At 44.8% G+C, this 16,609-nt stretch overlaps 1 protein-coding gene across 2 annotated transcripts in view; it reads left to right on the top strand.

Moving 5' to 3' along the window:
• The window catches only part of ASTN1 (astrotactin 1), a gene marked incomplete at both ends in the record, with an annotated part of 328,640 nt that overhangs the window by 149,707 nt on the left and 162,324 nt on the right, over positions 1 to 16,609 (top strand). For both annotated transcript variants that reach the window (XM_081224527.1, XM_081224526.1), the window contains 3 exons: positions 10,254 to 10,647; positions 12,057 to 12,203; positions 13,264 to 13,371. In XM_081224527.1, coding sequence (XP_081080653.1) covers positions 10,254 to 10,647; positions 12,057 to 12,203; positions 13,264 to 13,371 — 649 coding nt within the window. The remainder of the gene's footprint in view (positions 1 to 10,253; positions 10,648 to 12,056; positions 12,204 to 13,263; positions 13,372 to 16,609) is intronic.

The raw sequence follows: 16,609 nt of genomic DNA, 5'->3' as shown, positions 1-16,609 counted from the left end.
GGAATTGCAGCCCAGGCTACAGTGGTAGGCTCCTTCCTACTCAACAAGGGCATAAAACAACATTGTTAATTAAGATAAGTGGTTGAGTCTTGGTTTGAGCAAATTATGTAGCCCCTCTGATCTCCTGTTTCCTCACCTAAAAAATGGAAATGGTAATTCCTACTACTTGTATTTATTGGTAGAATTAAATAAAATGATAATGGTAGTTCACCCTTCACTGTGTTTGGCACATGGTATATACTTTACAAATGGTAGTTATTATATTTCCTCCATTGTGCCGATACTATAGGAATAAGGCAGTGTGTGTGTAGAATTGCAGAATGAGGCAGGAATTCAGGGGAGGAATTAAGCATATGTAGTGGGATTGCTGTAGGAGATGAGAAATGCTTTTGTCGTGGTATGTATATGTAGCCTCCGAAATCTTTGCAAAGCTAACCGTCAGCTCTGTAGGATTGTCACCTCTCCCAATACAGACACTGTGCCATTGGAGGTTCTACTGTGAAAGAAAACCCTGGCAGGGCTTCTGAATAGTTGACTAGACCCCGCCACAGCAGACCTCATGGCAATCATAATGGTAAAGTTGGACCTCTGTTTGTGGGACAAAAATATGGTCAAGGCCCGCACCTATGTGAAGGGCCTTCTGCCTGTACCCTCGCAGGCATCTCCTGGATTATGCAGCCTTTAAAAGTTCATCTCAGTTTTTAGCTGGGGAGGAAAAAAGACCTTTAAAAAAAAAAAAAAGACTTGGTTCAGAGAGTGATATTGATGAATATGTGCCCAAATCAGGGAAATCTTGACACTCCGTTTTATTCCCAACTTTTTTCATCTGAATTCATTGGAATTTCCACAGGTCATTGGAATCCCCAAAGGGGCCTTGCACAATGTCTGCCCTCAGTTGGTTTTCATTTGCTCAGCGCCAGCTGCTGCCCACAGAGCTGTTAGGTCTCTGAGACCTCCTTTCCTCCCCTTGGGGTGGGCTACCTGACGTTTGGGGAGATGGGAGGAAGAGGGTTTAACAACTCCATTATGTTCAGAGAGAAAGAGGGTTAAAGTCTAATGGTCATTAGCATATACCGTGCCAGCTGCCTCTTCTGTTACTTGTTCAGTAATTCCCTTAATGCTTGGTCTTAATGGAGCAGATTATTGTTATTATTTTACTTCATTGAGATCACCTACTGCATAAAAACAAAGAGGAAAGGGGGAAAATAACGTGGCCAAGAATAGGCATGGAGCATTATCCAGCTGGAGATATTTATTTGTTGGCTTCATGCTTGGCTTGTGAAGTTCTGAAGGGCTGGTGCACATGATCCGTGGAGGGAGCCTGTCTCATGCAGCTCTGCCCATGGGCTGCTGAGACAGCGACCTGGTGTGCTTTTGCTTCCGTGTGGACCCGTTTATCTCCCAGCCTGCCTGTCATGCACAGTGTACACATTTGTGCACGTGCCTGCACACACATACCCACACGATGGGTCACACGTGGGGCCAGCCTCTTAACATAGCACTGATTGCGGTCCCATCCATAATGTCTGACTAAAGCAGCAGCATCTCTCAGAAATTTTCTAAGTCTACATCTAGAGGGAGTGGAGGACCTCAGCTTTGCCTCTGTTGCCTGATTCCTCGCGGCTCTCTCACTCTGCAGCAATCTAGGCCAGTCTTTGGAATTAGGGGATCCATTAGGGTAACCTTGGGCCCGGAAAAGCCAGCCGTGGCAAGCTGCTTCTGTCACCCTGCTTCGTCTAGCTCCACTCAACCTCAGCCTTCTCATTAAGGCAAACGGCAGGTTCCCCGAGCTACTAATGATCAGAGAGCTCTGAGCTCCTTATGCACAAATGTACTCCCTTGCTTTTACTTTGGGACAGCAAAGTCAAGCCTCAGAGGTAAGAAAAATCCCAAGAACTAAAAAAGCAGCTCTATAAAAAGAACCTGAAAGAGGACAACTTGAAATAGCCCAGGCTGGCTCCAGCGTGCTAGGCTCTAGCCACTTTCCCTGCAGAGCTTCAGGCTCTCATTAGCTGAAACTCCTGAAGCCTCACAGAGAAGTTGAAGACAAACTTCCCAGATTAAAGAAGAAAGACAGTGATCAAACCTAACAGCATCAAAACTTTTAGACCTGGGGGAAAAAAAATTAAAGGCTATAAAGTTGAGTTTCCTCTTGAGAAGAACTTCATGCTCATAGCCTCCTTGGGTTGGGAGGGCCCTCTGATGTCAACCTGCCTAACCTAGGGAGCTCTTGATCTTAGAGTTTTTCTCTTGCTTATTATATATGGAATGTTGCCTGGTCCCTACCTTTACCCCCCCAAATGGCGTTTTGATGAGAGATCTTGGGGGGACATCCTATGTCTTCCCTACACTTTGGATATTTGGACTTAGAAGGGTGGGGATGGGGTTCTGAAGCATCTCATGGCAGCGGGCTCCAGTGAAAGGCTAACGAGGCAGGGCAGGTCTGTCCCCTGCCAGTGGGATGTGCAATTCACGTCAGAAGCCCCAGAGGAATGTTGAAGCGTCTTAATTAACGTGGTGGCCTGTGGCAACTGGAAAGCGTTTCCACACGCTTAAAGACTTCAGCAAACCCCCAAGGGGAGGTAATGTTCCTAATAATTTAGAAATTGCACCCACTACTTAATAGGCTTAACCTGTAGCTTTTGTCTCCCATCTGGGAAGGAGATGGGCAGAGGATAATGGATTTCTATTCACCAGCCACCACAGGAAAGAGAATCTGCCAGAAGAGCCAACCAAGGGGCTTTCTCTTCTAGTTTAGGGACTCCTGGCAGTAAAAGGGTCCTCAAGGTCAAGAATGTGTCAATACAATTTCAATGACATCTTCTGATTTCCGAGGCCTATTGTGCCTTTGGGGAAGCGGGTGGGTCTGCTTATCAGGGTGCATTGGCTAGCTGGTGTTGATAGCCTGCCTCTGAAGGATCAGTTCCTTGGTCTGTAGTTTCTGGCATTACTGGGCAAGAAGAGCTCACAAGTATTTTTTCCATAATTAGTTTACCAGTTGAGAGCTGTTTCCAGTTTGACAGGTATCAGTGTTATAATCAGGAAGTTTCCAATTTGGAAGAGTCAGTGCATTTCTTTTAATCACTTCATTTGATAGATGAAGGCCTGGGGTGGGTTCATAGAGGCTGTGCAACTTGCACAAAGTTGTTCTGGTTAGCTCTGCTCTTTTATTGGTGACCTACATGCTATTAGAAACCTACTATAGTTTTCCACTGGGCTCAGAGAAACGTAGGGTTGGATGGGACCTTGAAAATCATCTATTCACCTCATCCATTCCCTACCCCTGGGATATTTGGATCTAGATTAGAAAGTGAGCAGCATTGCCATATGGGCTTACACAGTTTTTCTCCTCTTGGTGTGTCTTCTTTGAAAGCTGGAGAGAGATAGAAATGATCACTGTCATATGTGAGAGAGGGCATTTGCCCTAGACCTTTGGGCTTTGTTATTGGGGAAAAATAGGTGACGGGCCACCAAACTCGTCTATTTTATTCTTAGTTTTTAACCACCATTTAATTCCTTTAGGAATATAATTTGAATTCGGTGTGTCCAGTTGCCTTGAGGGATAATTAATTGTGTCTCAGATTCACTCTTCTGGTTACTCCTAGGGCAAAGCTAAGCTTTGAAATGTGAGCTGATTGATTGTCTGCAGCCACTTGACAGATGGTAGCTGGAAACAATCTCAGCTTTTCCACTTCTCTGCCAAGGGTTCACAAAACCCAGGTGACTCCCTAAAATTTGGTGAAATTTGATAAATCTGGATTCTTTTTTTTTTTTACATCTTTATTGGAGCATAATTGCTTAACAATGGTGTGTTAGTTTCTGCTTTATAACAAAATGAATCAGTTATACATATACATATGTTCCCATATCCCCTCCCTCTTGCATCTCCCTCCCACCCTCCCTATCCCACCCCTCCAGGTGGTCACGAAGCACCAAGCTGATCTCCCTGTGCTTTGCGGCTGCTTCCCACTAGCTATCCACCTTACGTTTGGTAGTGTATATATGTCCATGCCTCTCTTTCACTTTGGATTCTTTTTGTTGGGATTTACTGATCATATGACACTGATTTGGGATAATGGAAGGATTTTACTGGTCCCTGACGTTATAGGTTATACCTAGAGTATAACCTCCAGTCCAAATATCTTTACCTATCACAGTTTCTTCTAAGAAAAGAAATTATGACAGGCTATTTCCAGTCCTTGTGACCTGTTTTTATCTTCCTTTTGTGCCTATGTTTACCTTTAAAAACCAAAGTATAGAGATTATTTTCTCTAACTCAAAGGTAAACCCCATGAGATCAGGACCTATTCCTTTATTATTCACTGCAGTATCTGCATAACAGTGACCATAAGAAAAATGCCTCGCTAAAGTGAGTAAATATCTGTTGAATGACTGAGTAATGAATTGAATGGATGAGTCACATAAGCAACTGACATATAAGCTTTGCTTGCAGGCACATAGATGACGTCCATATTGAAAGATACTCAAAGTTGACCTCCCCTTCTTCCCTCCCTCCCTCCCTCCCTCCCCCCCGCCCTCCCTCTTTTCCTCCCCCCCTTCCCGCCCCCCCTCCTTTCCTCCCTCCCTTCTTTCTACCCTTCCTTTCATGGTTATTGAACACCTACTTCATGGAAGGCACTAGGACTGACCCTGGAACTTAGCATCCTCTGCTCTCATGAAGTCTGTAATCTAGTAGATGAGCTCAACAAGCAAATCAGAGATAAAAGTACTTGTGGTTAGTTATGTGGAAGGTTCTATGGGTGGTTCAGTGATATACGGAAGAATTGGCTGAGGTTATGTCACTGAACTGACTTTAAAGGACAAGAAGGGTTAGCTAAGGGAGTGAGGAATGACCCAGACCCAGGATGAATACACAGGTCAGATAATGAGACAGTCTTGTGGTTGGCCTGCATGACTGGGATGAGCATAAAAGGTAAATCTGCCTAGAACTTTCTATCCTTGAGCAATCACCATCAGTGCTATATAAAACATTGTTACATAAATATTACAAAATCTGCAAATTATCTGACAAACCTCATACTACTCTCTCAGGTAAGTGCCCAAAATGTCAGTTTCATGAGAAAATAAAAGCTGATTTCATTTGTCTGATCTCTATTAAAGTCAGCAGAAATGATTTATTGGTTGTTTTTAAAGAAAAATATATTTTTAAATACCATTTTTTGCAAGCATCTTATTAATAGATGTGGAGATTTCATATACCCCAAACATACTTGTAGATACAAAAATTTTAACAGTTTTGAGGAAAATCAATAGAATAATTAGAAAACTCATGAAAAGATGAATAAAGAGCAAAAAATTACATATCTTGCTGTCAGTGTTATTTAATGTTCAGAGTTTGCATTTTGTTACTTCTCACTTGGGTCCAGATGTACCTTAATGGTTTTTATGTTTGTTTGTTTTGTTTTGCCATAAAAATTCAAGTTAACACATAAATGAAGCACATACTCTGAACACAGCTAGGGTAATGCAGAAGCTCAAGGTGTAGGTGTAGGAAGAACTCCTGTGCACTTCTGTAAAGCCTGGGAGGTCACATTGCCCACTGCGTTTGTCAGTATGCTCATGTTCACATGCCAGGTGGGAGTCTATTTGAATGGGGTTGAATGCTTAGAGGAAGTTTGTTCCTCCCAACAAACTTACTTTTCTTTTTTTTTTTTTTATTAAATATAGTTGGTTTACAATGTTGTGTTAGTTTCAGGTGTAGTAAAGTGATTCAGTTGCGTATATATTATTTCAGATTCTCTCCCATTATAGGTTATTATAAGATATTGAATATAGTTCCCTGTGCTATACAGTAGGACCTTATTGTTTATCTGTTTTATATATAGTAGTTTGTATCTGCTAATCCCAAACTCTTAATTTATCACTCCCCCCTTTCCCCTTTGGTAGCTATAAGTTTACCAGCAAATTTTCTTTTGTCAAACAAGAACTCGCCTTGCTCTTTTTGACTTGATTATTAGGAAGCTCCTAGCCCTTCTTGGCCTAGGCTTTCTTTCCATTCATGTGCCACCTCTTGGTTTCATTAGATTATTTGAAAGAAAAATCCTAGAGGCTCTGTGAGTTGCACTGAAACTGCTTAAAATCTCCGATGGAAGTAGAAGGGTTAAAAATAATGGTAACATCAAAGAGCCGTGGTTTATCACAGGAATGCAAAAGTAATCGAATTTGAGCACTGGATTTGAGTCCTCACCATAGACGGAACATTATCAAAGTGGCTACACCCATGCCTTTTCCCAGTATAGTGGAGGCCCTGTCCATAAAGTTCTCCTACTTACTCCCTCCTCACTGGATAGGGCAGATAAGCAGTCCAGAGGTATTTGTGTGTAGTGATTTTACAAATTATTATTACAACATATTATTATTAAATAATATTACAAATTAATATCATATAACTTATGTATATTATTATTTCGATAATAGTCCACAACTGGTAAGTCATAACAAAGTGTTGTGACACCTGCCATCATTTTGGGTTATAGATGCAGAGAGACTATTCCACAATTTGAGTGCCTGAGAATGTTTTTTCATATGCCTGTGCTGTTTCACCTAATGGCTGGAGCTCATTATTGGTAACTGATTATTAAAAAACTGAGGTCCTCTGGAGTCAGTGACTCTAAGCAGAGGGAATATTTTGCTAAAGCAATACTAGAGCTGCTAAATGAACTGGCTTAGCCAAACAAAAACTTGTATTCTAGCTCACTATGAGTTGTTATTTTTTAAAAAAATTAGCATAAAATATTGCTAATTGAGTGTCTAGGCCCCTACATGGTAAAGGAGACTTTATTTATTTATTTTTTGCGGTACGTGGGCCTCTCACTGTTGTGGCCTCTCCCGTTGTGGAGCACAGGCTCCGGATGTGCAGGCTCAGCGGCCATGGCTCAGGGGCCTAGCCGCTTCGCGGCATGTGGGATCTTCCCAGACCGGGGCACGAACCCGTGTCCCCTGCATTGGCAGGTGGACTCTCAACCACTGCGCCACCAGGGAAGCCCAGTAAAGGGGACTTTAGATGAACCTAACAAAACAGTACCATGAAAAGAGCAGTGGAAGAGGATCTGGGTGTAGAACCAGTTCTACACTGTCTAGTTTTGTAGTTTCTCTGGGCCTTCATTTCTTCAGAAGAGGAGGGGCTGAGTCTAAAGATTTTCACTAGATCTCACAGTTGAGAGGGAACACAGATTTCTCTGTCGAAATTCAGCTAAACTGAGAGTCTAATGGTATGCTCCAGGCATGTAGTGGTGTGTGAGGCACAGTCTTATTTTAGCACAGAGACCTTGAAATGCACCTGCTGTCTTTGCCCTGCCTACTAACCTTGAGTCGGACACTTGAGTGGGTGCTTGGTGCAAGGTCCTTTGTTTACGATAGTGTCTCTTTGTCAGCTAGATGTGCACTTTGAGTAGTTTCTCTTTTTCCTTCGAAAGGTGAGGATGGATTCAGGTGGAATTACCCATATTCTCCTACTCTATCCTTTTAAAATTCATGAGATAGGTGCCAGGGTGTATATGTCTCCAGTGAGCGAAACTCACTCGGGGTGACTGCAGCCTAGTGGTTAAGAAGGTAGGCTCTGGAGTGGGAGTCATTTTGGCCCCATTCCAATCCTAGGATTCATTTGCTGTGTGACCTTGGACAAGTTATTCAGCCTCTGTGCCCTAGCCTTTTCAAATGTAAAATGGGGAAATGGTTGACCCTACCTCTCAGAGTTAAAAGTATAGAGCATTTGGGGCAAATGTCTAATACAAAGTAAAAGCCCCATTAACAGACCACTGTTGTTGCTTTATTCCTGTGTAATATGGGGCATGAACCTATGGCCTGGATCTTATCACAGCCCCGTTGTGAGCAAATGAAAGGAGAATCAGAGAGGAAGAGTGGAAGGGGCGCCTGAAGACCTCTGTGCAAGCAGGAAGGATGGTGCTTAGACCATTCCCAGGAGATTGATGTTTATGCTCCCCTTACAGCTCTTTAGGGAATAAAATTACCTCGAGCTTTCACTTGTCTAGTTCAATGTCTGACAACTTCCCTCACTGGGGAAGTTATTCTTTCTGTGTGGCTTAATTACCTATTGTTGCAGTTTCAATTTGGGATGAAGGAAAGTTAGTGGGTCTGACTCTGAGATAAAGGGTCTGCTGAAAAATCACTGGGTTGGACTCAAACACTCATTCTCAGCAAATGGGTGCAGGGCTCAGATCTGCCCTGTTGAGGTGCGCCAGGGGCTCTCTGTGCACGTCTGCAGGGCTGCCAGGAGGGAGGGACCATGGGCGGCAGGGGTGGCACTTATCAGGGACCTAGAATGCTTGGCTCTGCACTCCCACCCCCACTGTAACCTGAGCAGCTTCATATTCATGCTTCCTCTGTACTCGCTTGAGAGATTTCACCAGGAGAAAAGGTTATGCAGATAAAAGAAAAATTTGAAAACCTGGAGGCCAGTGTATGTCTCCAAAAAGCCACCTGACATGACAGGTCACTTGACAGCTGACTCTGTTGCTTCTTGTCTCAGCTCCTCTGAGCTGCCTGTTGGAAAGCAGCAACGTTGTGTGTGTGAGTGCGTGCGCACGTGCTCACGGTGATGGTGGGAGAGGGAGGATAAATGGGAGAATTTACAGGGAGCGGAACTTTACAAATCTAAGATATAATTATTATGAGACTGGAAAAAGCCCCCTCTAATATATTCAAGGGAATCATCTTGACCCAGCCTTGTGTGGGCGAGCCCCTGGGAATGAATAGAGGGTTTTCACCTCTAGCCTATATGATGGGGTGACAGTGATTGAAGCCCAAGATTGAGAGCAGAACCATTTGGCACACGCCCACCTAATGAAATAGGTTCTGAGGGATATTGACCAATATAAAGGGAGTGAATACAGATTGTGCACAGGAAGATTTATGCCCACTGAGTGCTGTGCAGCAATGGGCTTGTAAGCCCTTCCCTCCAAACACTGCCCTGGGCACATGTTAAGGGGAGGCGTTCAGCCTCGCTCAGCACTGCATCCTCGTCTCTGACGGACAACTTAGTTGTGTTCAGGCTTTTTTTTTTTTTTTTTTTTTTTTTTTTGTGGTATGCGGGCCTCTCCGGTTGCGGAGCACAGGCTCCGGACGCGCAGGCTCAGCGGCCATGGCTCACGGGCCCAGCCGCTCCGCGACATGTGGGATCTTCCCGGACCGGGGCACGAACCCGTGTCCCGTGCATCGGCAGGCAGACTCTCAACCACTGTGCCACCAGGGAAGCCCGTGTTCAGGCTTTTAAGTAATGGCCTCAGAGGATGGCCTTGGAGCACCAGAAGGTTCAGAAGGAAACTCCTCTGCCAGTCTGAGTCCAGGACAACATGGGTCTCAGTCCCTTCTCTTGAGCTTAGCAAGAATGGGAACATCACTCAGGACTGTGTGAGTGGGAGAAGGCTGTCTCCTAAAGCAGCAGTGATCCCGAAAGTCATGTTCAAATGATGAGATTTCTCTGCACACTTGGTTGTAAGTTCCTGATAGATGTAAACTTCTCTTCGGATGGGTCTCTGGTTTTCTTCTGCTTGGGCAATTACTCTGATGGAGACATTTCAGGTTAGGCTGACAGCCTTGAGTCCCTGTGATACAATCTATTAGATGTGTTACATAGTTACCTAACTTAGTACTTACACCACCCTGTGAGGGTAAGTGGTATCTTTTCCATTATACAGATGAGGAATCTGTGGTATCTTCTCCCTTATACAGAATCTGAGGTTTTGAATTTATAGGACTTGCTGATGGGTGGTGGAGGCAGAGTTAGAATCTATATATGATTGATTTTAAGATATGAAAGAGGAAGAAACCAGATGCCATCCCACTGCTAAAAATTGGCCTGAACCCAGCTTTACATATAGCAGATCTGCCTCAAAAAACCCTCTCTCTTATTTCTGCAGCTGAAATTACACACACACACACACACACACACACAAGCGCACACACACACACATATATGTACAATCACAAAGACTTCTTTCTTCTTCAAATTGTTTGCTAAGCCAGAAGCAACCGTGGATCACTTGAAATGATGCACTGATCATCCCAGTTCCATTTTTCTTTCACCCTGATCACCGATCACAGCAGACTGTCCCTTTGCTGCTGAGTGATGCTTGCTATAAGCGCTTACTGCACCTAAGTGAATGAATGAATTCATGGGTGCGTGATGGATGGTAACAGAGGGCGGGGTGAGGCCCCTTGGTGGGATGAGCTCACCCATCATCCTGCATCCACCTGCTGTCCTCTCTTCCTAGGGTGGCATGATAGCGCTGCTGCTGTCCATCTTGTGCCTTGTGATGATCCTGTACACTCGCCGGCGCTGGTGCAAGCGCCGCCGGGTCCCCCAGCCCCAGAAGAGTGCCAGCGCTGAGGCTGCCAATGAGATTCACTACATTCCTTCTGTGCTGATCGGCGGGCACGGGCGGGAGAGTCTGCGCAATGCCCGCGTGCAGGGCCACAACTCCAGCGGCACCCTGAGCATCCGGGAGACACCCATCCTGGATGGCTACGAGTACGACATCACTGACCTGCGCCACCACCTGCAGAGGGAGTGCATGAACGGAGGGGAGGACTTCGCCAGCCAGGTCACCCGCACCCTCGACTCCCTGCAGGGCTGCAACGAGAAGGCAGGGATGGACCTCACGCCAGGTGGGTGACTCGGTCCTTGTCTCAAGGCACTAGGAAATGGGTAGGGAACAGCTGTTTTCTAATTTCATGGTTGGTTGTCATACATAATGGGATATGCCAGTGCCCTTTCCCAGATGGGCAAGAAGCGTAAGTATTTTCCTGAGATGATGGGAGCTGTTTTCTAATATACGAAATCAGAAGAACAAGGGTAAATTGGATCCCTCTCCACTTCCACTTTGCACTGGAAGTAGAGGTACTTTTATATCCAACGGAAGAGTGGGTTAGAGGCTTTTTCATATATAATGAGCAATCCTCAGGAAAATAGGGATAGGGCAGAAAAGATCCACGTGTGTGTGTGACATTTTTGTATATAGTATGTTTGTGCGGACAATTAAATTTTCCATTGAAGTGGAGGGGACAGAGGTATCTTTCTTTTCTGTGACTCCTGAGACTTTGGCCTGGGGTGTTTTAGTTGTGTTGTCTGGCCCATACCTCTGTGGTCTTTACAAAGGATGTACCTCTTCAAAGAAAATAAAGGAATACAATCAAACTGTTTGACCTCAGACACTTTGTGCATCTATGAGACACTGGGTGGAAGAGACGTGGATCTAACATGGCCGAACAAGACCAGAGTCGGTAAAATGCAGAGAGGAAATGACTGTACTTTTCATTTATAGCCAATCTCTCATACTTCTATAAATAACAACTATCTGTAGATAAAACCCCAAGACAATGATCCTTCAAGGTACTGCCCAATTATCTTTGAAGAAGACATTTTTGAAACTGAATATTGCTTAAGATATGTGGACTTTCTGTGGGGCTTGAAATCACACCATAGAGGTTTCCATTCCACTTGTTACCTAGAGAAGATCCTATGACTAGGCATGTCTTAGTAACATTTAAAGTCTAGACATTCCTTAAGACTAGGGGATGTGTCTTCAATATCTCATATATTCCATAGCACCTGCCATAGTGCTAAGCCCACCAAGTAGCCATATGATTAGAGACTCAGGGAGCAGGCAGATAGCACAAATATGTGAGAGAGCTGGATGTCAACAACAGGGAACGGAGCAGACTGGGATGAATGAGGGGGCAAGTTCCGCCTGAATGCGCTCACATTCAAATTTCTGTGAAACTCTGTGCTGACCAAAGGAAAGAAATCTGCAGTCTGTATCTCACCAAATGGCCACACGTGGTGACCCTATCAATACAGAATTGGTTGAATTGGATTTCCTTTCTTCACCCCTTCTCTCATAACTCTGAAGTCCCCTAGAAATCAAAAAGAAGCATTTCAGTCTCTGCCAGTCTCTCACTTTCAAGCTTTCATATTTCAGTTTCTGTGAAACCCCATGTACTTGGTTCATGCAGATTTCCTTGCTCTCACTTTCTTTGGCCTTTTAAAGTATCTGCCTTGGTCTTTCCTTATACAGGAAGCGACAATGCCAAGCTGTCGCTGATGAACAAGTATAAAGATAACATCATTGCTACCAGCCCCGTGGACTCCAACCACCAGCAGGCCACTCTGCTTTCTCACACCTCCAGTAGCCAGAGAAAGAGGATCAACAACAAAGCAAGAGGTACCCGCGTCTGGTGTTAGGGCTTGAAGGTGGCTTCCTTAATATCAGCAGAGGCAGGGCCATTAATATCCTTGACCCCCACTCTCAGGCACGGCTAGAGGAGCTGTGTTTGGTCACAGTCTTTCTGCAGGCCTGTTGTGTGTTACTTAACCAACAAATTTAAATGTATACACACCTTTTGACCAAGTAATTTTAGCAATGAGAATTTATCCTTAGTAAATAGTAATTGGACAAGTATGCAAAGATGTGTGGTGTAAAAGACTGTTCATCCCAATGTTGTTTAAAAGAGCAAAAAATTGGAAGTAGCTTAAATGTCCATCAATGGGGAATTGCTTAACTACCTGCACATCTGTCTCCTGTCCAGTGGCTTAAGATGATACTATAGATCTATATTTGTTAATATGGAAAGTTGCCCACCCATCTATTAAATGGGGAAAAATGAGGTTATAAAATAGAAGGTACAGCAGAATGCCATTTTTAAGGGGGACTTAAAAAACCTTTATCTGCTTCTGTATCAGAAAAAAGATGGAGAGTGTATTTATCAAATGTTAACAGAGTCTTTCTCTGACTTGGAGGATTTAGAGGACATCAGCGTTGTTCCTTTTAAACATTTGGGGGTCTTTTGTTTATTCTTTTCTCTTTCACATTGAATATATATTAATCCTAGAACCAGTTAAAAAATGCAATATAGATATTAAGACATACAGACATATGCCCCTTAGGACATAATTCCAGCCTCTATCAACCAGAATCATGATGTGTAATGAGGGAAATATCCCTTTCTTCCTTTTCCACGTACCGTCCACGATGGTCCTCTCTGGCAGGTGGCTCTCCTCAGTAGGAGCATGGGCTGGGTGGATGTAGGGCTCTAGTGATGGCTGTCATATCAAGGTCTCCTTCTCCAATAAATCTGTGTTATCAGGAAGCTCCAATCCCTGTGGCTACTCCTCCCAGATTGTCAGTCACCCTGCTCGTGTTTTCCTCTTGAACTTGCCCAATGATTTGGTGTCATGAAGACAAAACTGAAGACACTGTTTTTGCCCTTGTCTCTTCATTACAGCTGGTTCCGCCTTCCTGAACCCTGAAGGGGATTCTAGCACAGAGGCAGAAAATGACCCCCAGCTGACCTTTTACACTGACCCCTCGCGGAGCCGAAGGCGCAGTAGAGGTAGGAAGGATAGAGGGGCAAAGTGGGGTGAGAGGGGCCGTGGGGCGGGGAAGGCAGGGAGCTACAGAGGTGCTGGGTCAGGGAGGGGGCTCTGTGGACCAAAGCCAGTGTCCGCAGGAAGAATTCTTGGACCAAACTTGGTGTTTCCTCCTAAGGAAGAAAGAAGAGCCTAGAGTGGAAAATGTCAGAGAATCATCTCTCCCAGATAATGGCACTCTCAAACAAGTTTCCAAGTTGTTTGAAAGGCTATTTCTTGGTCAGAAGACTCTCAATTCCTTCTGGAAGCCTCGGGAGTCATATTTTGCTGTTTAGACACAGGAAATAAAGTTGATAAAGTGTGTTATACGTGAAACAATGGACAGTATGTTTACCCTTGCTTACCCCGCCATCCTGGGATTGAGTGAGGCGGAGCTCGGGGGGTGGGGTAGTTGAGGAACGATCTGTGGCCTGAAAAACATGTGTAGTGGGTTTTGACCTTTAATCCCCTGCCCAGCAGAATCGCAGGACCCCCAGGGCCCAAGTCCCCTCCCTTCTCCTGGCAGGGCCCAGGTTGGTTTGTTCATTCTTCTCAGTGTTGATAGAGTTGTTCTTTCATGCAGCCACGGTCTGTGACTCTCCACCCTGATGTTCAGTAGCTTCAGGCATGGCTATTGCAGCTGTGGCTGCCAGTGCCTATGACTTTGTGGTCTCACCATCATTACTGAGGGAGGTCTGTGTTCAGGCACCAAAAAAGCTTCAGCATTTACTTGCTGTGTGATACTGGATAAAGACAACAACTTCTCTGAGCCTCAGTTTCCTCACATATTAAATGGGTTAACAGTACCTCACGCATAGGGCTTAATTGTATTAAAATGTGCCTTTTTGGTGACTGGCAAGGCACTATGAGATCTCTATTGTGTTGCTGTTAGAACTCTCCACAGTGCAGCCTTGGGTTTCTACAGCACTTCATCTTAAAGAATTTTAGACAGGGGCCCCTCGAGACACAATGGAGGGTATTTGAGTGATGTCATCTTGTGTGATAGTCAATAACATTTTCCCCAACCAATAATCAACCAGTGCCCCCCCCCCCGCCCCAAAAGACACCTACCTTTCGGCTCTCTCCCACCTCCATCTGAGTTCTTGACATACTGAGGAATTCTTCCCAGAGATTGAAGGAAGCCCTGTTAATTCCTCAGTTCCAGTTCTGCAGGCTCTGCTGCTATCAGTACAAAAGTTCTTCCCACCACTTTTCTCAAGAGATCAGTGGGGCTCTGGGTCGCCTAATGTCTGGTGCCCCAGTATCCCTGAGGTGAGAATGCTGACTCTTAATCCTCATTACATATTTATATACAGCAGAGGGTCATCCTAGGCCCATCCACCCTAGGCCACAGCAAAGCAGGGTGGGTTCTGCTTTAATAAAATCCCGTGTAAGAAAATCTATAGTAATGAATTAGAATGAGTTTCTTTGCAACATATAATTATTACTTTTAAATACCAAGCTCTCCTAGTGCATCAACTGTTTATTGCTTTTTTTTTTTTTTTATAGTGTGCTCGGGGCACACTATCACCTATTCTGCCTTTTATTAATTTTATTTATTTATTTTTGCTGTGTTGGGTCTTCGTTTCTGTGCTAGGGCTTTCTCTAGTTGTGGCAAGTGGGGGTCACTCTTCATCATGGTGCATGGGCCTCTCACTATCGTGGCCTCTCTTGTTGTGGAGCACAGGCTCCAGACACGCAGGCTCAGTAGTTGTGGCTCACGGGCCTAGTTGCTCCGTGGCATGTGGGATCCTCCCAGACGAGGGCTCAAACCCGTGTCTCCTGCATTAGCAGGCAGATCCTCAACCACTGTGCCACCAGGGAAGCCCCTGTTTATTGCTTTTAACTAGATTGTAAGCTTCTTACAGATGGGCAAGTCTAATTTATTTTTCCAAAGTGCCTAGTGAGCGATTTTGCCTATAATAGATGCTTGCCAGTGTTTGTTGAATTGAACTGGATACATCAGTCAGGCCAGCAGGAAATTTTATAACCCACCTGTCATGGGTCAGGCTTTGTGATCAGTAGTAGAAACATGAAAACATGGCACAGTGATAAGACTTAATAATATAAGTAAAGTAAAATGAGTGCTCAGAAGAGAGAACAGTTAATTCTACCTGGCAGCAAAAGGAGGCAAAAAGGGAGAAAATAATTAGGCTTGGATTATATACAATGTATAGAGTTTCTTGAAAGAGGAAAATCCAGGGGAAGGGCATTTCAGTAGAGGAAAAGAGCAGATACAAAGCCTTGAAGGCACAAAAGAACATGGCATTTTCAAGCAAGTGAAAGGAGTTCAATATGGTAGTTGTAATCCAGGATTTGAATATATAGGCACACAGGGATAGGAGGGATGGGGCTGGATAACAGGCTAGAGGACCAGTGCATGCACGATGTTAATGGGTTTGCCCTTGGTTCTGTAGGTCACAGGGGACCACTGGAAATTTTGAAGTCAGGCAGAGATTCTGGATGATGGGTTGATGATGCAGAAGGACCAGAGGGACAAGAGGCCGAGCAGCAAGTCATGGCCATCACGGGAGAGCAAGTGCCTGTAAACAGTGACTGCACTGTGTGAGCAGGGCTGACAGCAGGGTGCACAAGGGCTGGGGGCACAGCAAGGAATGAGTGCGAATCGGTTCTTGAAGGTTTCAGGGAAGTGTTTACAGGGAGATATTGTCTGAGCTGAGACTTGAAGAGTAGGCGTATACCAGGCTGACAAGGTGACGAAATGGCGTTCTGTGGAGGAGGAAATACTATGTGCAGAGTCCCAGGGACATAAACAATAATTGTCTAGTCAGAGAGCAGTAAATAGTTTACTAGAGTCAAGCTTCTGGGGAAGCCTGGGGTCCGCTTCGGAAATAAGGCTGGAAGATCAGGAGGTCTTCCTTGACTGGAGGACTTGGACCTGACACTTCAGTTGGGGTCATTGAAGGTTTTTTAAAGAGCAGAGCCCTGCTCTGCTTGGTGAATGATCCCTCTGAGGCAGCGTGGAGGATAGGTGAGAGCAGGGGGACGTTGAGGCAGGGAGACTGGGTGGATGGCTGTTGCCATAGTCCAGGGGTGAGATGATAGACTGAGGTAGGGATGCAGAGGATGGAGCAAGAGAAATTTTGGGCACAAAATGAAAAAAGATTTAATGGCATTGGTGGGGGGTGGGGGTGGCTTATGAAAGAGAGGGAAGAGATAAGACATGATGGCGTTTGGGGGCTTGAGGAACCAAGTAGACAG

The sequence above is a fragment of the Mesoplodon bidens genome (assembly GCF_964165515.1).
Source record: "Mesoplodon bidens genome assembly, chromosome: 2".
NCBI classification, from domain to species: domain Eukaryota; kingdom Metazoa; phylum Chordata; class Mammalia; order Artiodactyla; family Ziphiidae; genus Mesoplodon; species Mesoplodon bidens.
This window is presented reverse-complemented; position numbering and strand designations above follow the sequence as displayed.